At 45.9% G+C, this 6662-nt stretch overlaps 1 protein-coding gene across 1 annotated transcript; it reads left to right on the top strand.

Moving 5' to 3' along the window:
• Window positions 1–335: 335 nt before the first annotated feature.
• DNAJC19 (DnaJ heat shock protein family (Hsp40) member C19) lies at window positions 336–5097 on the top strand. The gene is made up of 6 exons (XM_069960598.1): window positions 336–445; window positions 895–946; window positions 1021–1094; window positions 1195–1271; window positions 3894–3964; window positions 4907–5097. Exons 1-6 carry the CDS (start codon window positions 443–445, stop codon window positions 4975–4977), a joined length of 348 nt encoding a protein of 115 aa, XP_069816699.1. The 5' UTR covers window positions 336–442; the 3' UTR covers window positions 4978–5097.
• The last annotated feature ends 1565 nt before the right edge of the window (window positions 5098–6662 follow it).

Genomic DNA, 6662 nt, shown 5'->3' with positions numbered 1-6662 from the left:
TTTTTTGCTCTTGGGGGGAATACCCCTTTAAGCCACATTATCCCTCAGTTTTTCACAAATGTCTGTGTAGTTTAGCTCTGACAGCACTGTGATAGTAAGAGCTGTCAGTAAGAGACTCCTTGTTGTCCATAGTGACCAATCACAGCTCCGCTTTTCTTTTCCAAGCGCCCCGTATGAAATGAAAGCAGTAATCCTGTTTGGTTACTATGGGCAACAGAACCAGCGTCTCGCTTGTGTCTTTGAACAATAAAGTTATGAGCTTCAAAACAAATCTTTATTAAAACTGCTGCGGATCAACCTAACCCAAACTGACCTACCATGCTCGTCTAGTGGGCGGGGCTAGAAACGGAAGGGGCGGTCTAAAGGTGTGTTAGCGCGTAGAGGTTCTCGGCCCGGACGGGGCATGTTGTCCGGGTGGTGACGCTGCGTCTCCGCGGTCAGCATGGTAAGAAGGAGGAAGCCTGAAGCTTGTTACCGTGCACGGGACTGGTCGGCGCCATGAACGGGTCACAGGTCTCTAGTAAACTGACCTTGTCAGTCACAAGTGATCACGTGCCCTCAATACGGCGAGCCTGTCAATTACAAGTGGTCACATGACCTTTCTGCCTGTCAGTCATAAGTGGCCACATAACCTGGATCTGTGCCTGGCTGTCAGTCATCTTGATTGACAGGCGGCTGATTAACCTGTTGTGCTGGATGAAGACCCTCAGTCTGTGGGGGTTTCGCTTCTTTTGGACCTTTGATCATAGAAATCTGCACTGGCAGCTATTCTGTGATTTAAAGGGACAGTCCAAATTATCCGATACGTGGGAATTCCCCTTTAAGTCTGTGGGTGCTGACGGGGTCACGTTCATTCTCCATACGTGTTGACCAGATTGTCTTTCCTCTCTTCAGGCGAGCTCTCTGATCGCCGCCGGCCTCACCATTGCGGTCGCAGGATTTGCAGGTACCGTCCAGCGCTCAGAGCCTCTGAGGAGTCGGTGTGAGGTCATCACCTGATCACATGTCTCTTGTCCGCAGGACGTTACGCCTTACAGGCCTTCAAGCATCTGGAGCCGCAGGTCAAGCAGGTGATCCAGACGCTGCCAAAGTCGGTAAGATGGCGACAGTCACGTTATATGGAGGCTCACGCTGTACGTCTGGGAAGGGAAGCCGTGATAGCGGGGGCTCAAGTCTTGTCTCCTCTCTTTTTAGGCATTTGCCGGTTATTATAAAGGCGGATTTGAACCTAAAATGACCAAAAGGGAAGCTGCGCTGGTCCTAGGAGTGAGGTGAGATACTGATCGGAGTACCCCTCTAAAGGGGAAGTCCGGGGGGGGGGGGGGTTCACATCAGCTGGTGTGAGAAAGTTATACACATCTGTAAATTACTTCTATTTAAAATTCTCCAGTCTTCCAGTACTTATCAGCTGCTGTTTGTCCTACAGGAAGTGGTGTATTCTTTCCAGTCTCACACAGTGCTCTGTGCTGCCACCTCAGTCCAGGTCAGGAACTGTCCAGAGCAGCAGCAAATCCCCATAGAAAACCTCTCCTGCTCTGGGCAGTTCCTGACATGGACAGAGGTGGCAACATAGAGCACTGTGTGTCAGACTGGTGGGAATACATCACTTCCTGCAGGACATACAGCAGCTGATAAGTACTGGAAGACTGGAGAATTTTAAGTAGAAGTAAATTACAAATCTATATAACTTTCTGACTACAGTTGATCCGAAAACCTTTTTTTTCCCCTCTATAGAGTATCCCTTTAAAGTGACTGTATCACCAGGCCCAGGCTGAAGCACTGGAGGCAGGCCCACCCACCCTTAGTGGAAACAAACCCCAGCCCCTCCATGACGTGACTCCATTCGAATCAATGGGGGGGATAGGGTTTCCTCCCACTAAGAGTGGGTCGGCCGGCCTCCAGTGCTTCAGCCTGGGCCTGGTGGTACAGTCACTTTAAAGTTCTAGAAACAGAATTTGCATTGGCAGCAGGAAATAGAGATGAGTGAATCTACAGTAGGAACGAAGCAAAGCGCTTTATTCCTATCAGGATTCTGCTAATTGGGCTGCGGGCTTTGAAGTTTGCTCCTCTCCAGGTGCTGGGAAAAGATGGATCCAGTACTGAGAATCTTCAGCCAGTTTCCCAGGACTGGATCCATCTTTTCCCAACACCCGGAGAGGAGCAAACTTCAAAGCCCGCAGCCCGATGAGTGGAATACAGATAGGAATAAAGCACTTTGCTTTGTTCCTGATTCTGTTATTGTGCAGCTATTTCAGACCTTGTTGTTGGATAACTTCTTTACAGTTGTATCCAGCCTGGACTCGAGATTAAAGGCGAAGTCCGGTGTCGGATATTTTGCTGGGTAGGAGATGTCTGAACATAACAACATGCACCTACCTCACCGGCTCCAGCACAGGGCTCTGCTGTCCCCCAACTGCTTCCTGGTCTGAGCAGGGACCTGGGTTGTGACATGTCAGCCCTGCTCAGGAAGTGGCCGGGGGACAGTAGACCCCAGTGCTGGAGCTGGGAGGTAGGTGCATGTTATGTTCAGCCACCTCCTCCCTGACTCTTTTGAAAAAGAAAATGTCAGATCCTGGACTACTCCTTTTTTTAAAGAAATCCGGTGAAATTTTTTATTACAGTTTTGTGTTGCCCCCCAAAAGTTATACAAATCCCCAATATACACTTATAAAATAAATACTTATAAAGAGCTTTTTTCCCTGCACTTACTAATGCATCAAGGCTTCACTTCCTGGATAACATGGTGATGTCACTTCCTGGATAAGATGGTGATGTCACTTCCTGGATAAGATGGTGATGTCACTTCCTGGATAACATGGTGATGTCACTTCCTGAATAACATGGCGATGTTACTTCCTGAATAACATGGTGATGTCACGACCCGACTCCCAGAGCTGTGCGGACTGTGGCTGCTGGAGAGGATGATGGGAGAGGGATTCTCAGTGTCCCTCCAGTGCCCTGTGTCCCACCTGCCATCATCCTCTCCAGCAGCCACACAGCTCTGGGAGTCGGGTCGTGACATCACCATGTTAACCAGGAAGTGAAGCCTTGATGCAGTAGTAAGTGCATATAAGCATTTCCTGTAATAAGTGTATATTGGAGATTTATATAACTTTTGGGGAGTAATACAATACTTTAATAAATATTTTCACTGGATTTCTTCTTTAAAGCGACTCTGTACCCACAATCTGACCCCCCCAAACCACTTGTACCGTCAGATAGCTGCTTTTAATCCAAGATCTGTCCTGGGGTCCGTTCAGCAGGGGATGCAGTTATTGTCATAAAAACAACTTTTAATCCTGCAGCGCTGTGTCTAACGGCCGGGGCTTACATTTGTATATGCATTAGGCTGGCACACCCTCTCTGTCCTTCCTCCCGACCCTCCTCAGCATTAGGAATGATCCAGGAACATTTACTGCTGTTTGAGCTTTGCACAGGTGTCTTAACGATCCAGCCATGTTCATTATGCACACAGGTGGGGAATAGGAAGCAGTCTGCCTGGAGCATTCCTAATGATGAGGAGCGTGGGGAGGAAGGACAGAGAGGGTGTGCCAGCCTAATGCATATACATATGTAAGCCCCGGCCGTTAGACACAGCGTTGCCAGATTAAAAGTTGTTTTTATGACAATAACTGTATCCCCTGCCGAACGGACCCCAGGACAGATCTTGGATTAAAAGCAGCTATCCGAAGGTGCAAGTGGTTTGGGGGGGGTCAGATTGTGGGTACAGAGTTACTTTAATGTTTTATCTGTACTGATACATTGTAGCAGAACTTCAGCTGGGATTTTAAGCAGCAAAATCTTTGTAAACCATTCACTGACAGCAAGCAGAGTTGTTAACAGGTAGAAATTGCAGCTTTTGGTTATAAGTTGCTGAATCTGTTTTTTTGTAGCCCCACAGCCAATAAGATAAAGATCAGGGAAGCTCACCGACGCATAATGCTGCTCAATCACCCCGACAAAGGTAAGAGGGAGACGGCGGCTCGCTTTACTGCAGGGATGGGGAACCTGACGCCTTCCAACTGCTGCAAAACTACAATTCCCATCATGGCTATCCAGGCATGATGGGAATTGTAGTTTATTCAACTGCTGGAGGGCGGAAGGTTCCACCATTCCTGCTTTACTGGAAAATACCTATAATTCAGCATTTGATTCTATTTTGGGGCCCATGTCATCATGAAAGGGTTGTTTGATAATCCAGAACCGTCAGGTCCAACTACTGGGATCTTAGTGAAAATAGTTAATAACTGATGTGAACCCTGCTGCTGCATCTCTTCTTCTGTGTCATTATGACACTTCCTTTCTAGGTGACAGTGTGCGACCTCCCCACCACCACAACAACATGATGCCTGGATGATAACTGGCTCAGATGTAAATTTAGCTCAAGGAATCACCATATATTAACCATGACAGGAAGTGTTGTCATAGGGATCTAGAAACACAATATTATATAAAGATTATGCACAGATGCTGTTTGCATTAAAATGTGAAATGTAGGTTTAAAGGGCAATTTCCAGTCTATAAAATTCCATAAATAGTAAATGGCGATAAAATTATAAAGGACGAACTGCTCATCATCGCTGTGGCCTGTGATTGGCTGCTGTGGTCATGTGACATGTATGAAACAATGTGTAAATTTAGTTGCCAATGTTAAAGTGTCAGATTCACAACGTATGAAGTCATAGGTGTGATACTAACCCCCGTGTCCCTATGGTAACACTTCTTGTCAGTGTATTGGGTTCATGTGTGGATCCAAACCCTTATTCCCACAATGCTGACACAGCTGTCACAGCCACTTGGATATTCGTGTATCCTTCTGCCAGGAAGAGTTGTCATGAGAACACAAGTGTTTAGCTTATGTGTCTGCTCTCTGTTATCATGATAATGGATCTTTCTCTCTTTCCAGGGGGATCTCCGTATATCGCCGCCAAGATCAACGAAGCTAAGGATATGCTGGAAGGTCAAGCCAGGAAATAGACCCCCAATAATAGAGACGACACAGGACTCTTTTTACAATTTTTACCTCGAAATCATCTGGGATTTCCAGGGACGTGATTGTCAATAAAGCTGAATGAGTTTTGATAATGCACCAGAAAATTGGCTGAAAACAGAGAATAATATATTGTATACAACCACCCCAGCTGATAACAGGTAGCAACAGCTTACACTCCCTATCCCAAAGAAGTTATGTCACTTCCTCCTGGACTATAATAGCTGATAACAGAGAATAATAGCCTGTGTATTCACCCCGCACTGCAGAATGTGATGGAGCATTCACCTCTACTTAAAGGGGTACGCAGATGAAAATAATTTTCTTTCAAATCAACTGCTTTCAGAAAGACTGATTTGTAGTTTACGTCTGTTTAAAAATATCCAGTCTTCCAGTACTTATCAGCTGCTGTATGTCCTGCAGGAAGTGGTCTCTTCTTTCCAGTCTGACAAAGTGCTCTCTGCTGCCACCTCTGTCCAGAGCAGGAGAAGATTTCTATGGGGATTTGCTGCTGCTGTGAACAGTTCTGACAAGGACAGAGGTGGCAGCAGAGAGCACTGTGTCAGACAGAAAAAGAATACACCACTTCCTGTAGGACATACAGCAGCTGATAAGTAGTGGAAGAATAAAGATTTTTTAAATAGAAGTAATTTACAAATTGATATAACTTTCTGATGCGGACTAGAATGTTCTAGTTCACTGACAGCAAGCAGGGATATTGAATATGATAAGCCAATACATTACAGATGATCGTATTATACAGTAATGTAATGTTTTACACCTGGACGGCCCCTTTAAGTGATGGCGGCTGTCCCTGAGGACTGCGCTATTCTGGGCCGGGATGTGAGCGCTGAGCCGGGGGCCGTGTGATCTTATGAATTAAACATCTCATCTGTAAGGAATTGATTCATACTTCTTATCCCGCTCACATCCTGCTGACCAAGCGTTCTCGGCCGCTCAGGGATTGCCGCACGCCAGGCGGTGTTATCAGGTGGCAGCTCGCCCGCACTCAATAAGCTCCTCAACTAAAGTTTCCGGAAATTCTTTTTGGTTTAAAAAAAAAAAAAGCTGAGATCAGGTCAATGGTGAATGCTGAGCTAAGGGCGATCCGAGATGAAATGATCACCTAGAGCCAGGCTCCTGTGAGCAAGAAGAGTTATACTCCAGAGCTGCACTCCTGTTAGCTTCATGTCTTGTATCTAAATCAGGAGGGGAATCTTTGGCATGATGGAAATTGCAGTTGGAGGGACGAAAATTTCCCATCCCTGATCTTAAAGGGGTACTCTGGCAAAATGTTTTTTTCTTTCAAATCAACTGGTGTCAGACAGTTATATAGATTTGTAATTTACTTCTACTTAAAAATCTCCAGTACTTATCAGCTGCTGTATGTCCTGGTGTATTCTTTCCAGTGTGACACAGTGCTCTCTGCTGCCACCTCTGTCCATGTCAGGAACTGTCCAGAGCAGCAGAAAATCTCCATAGAAAACCTCTCCTGCTCTGGACAGTTCCTGACATGGACAGAGGTGGCAGCAGAGAGCACTGTGTCAGACTGAGAAAAATACACCACTTCCTGCAGGACATACAGTAGCTGATAAGTACTGGAAGTCTTAAGATTTTTAACGTTTAGTATATTACAAATCTATGTAACTTTCTAAAACTTTTTAAGTACTCC

This window comes from Dendropsophus ebraccatus, chromosome 2, assembly GCF_027789765.1.
Source record: "Dendropsophus ebraccatus isolate aDenEbr1 chromosome 2, aDenEbr1.pat, whole genome shotgun sequence".
Classification (NCBI taxonomy): Eukaryota; Metazoa; Chordata; class Amphibia; order Anura; family Hylidae; genus Dendropsophus; species Dendropsophus ebraccatus.
The sequence above is the reverse complement of the archived record's forward strand: the minus strand, read 5'-3'. Positions and strand labels throughout refer to the sequence as shown.

Bases quoted from the DNA above. Each gene is read 5' to 3' on its own strand.
- DNAJC19 (XM_069960598.1), top strand. The intron at 947-1,020 runs GTACCGTCCAGC...TCTTGTCCGCAG, and splicing joins TGCGGTCGCAGGATTTGCAG to GACGTTACGCCTTACAGGCC. The intron at 1,272-3,893 runs GTGAGATACTGA...GTTTTTTTGTAG, and splicing joins GCGCTGGTCCTAGGAGTGAG to CCCCACAGCCAATAAGATAA.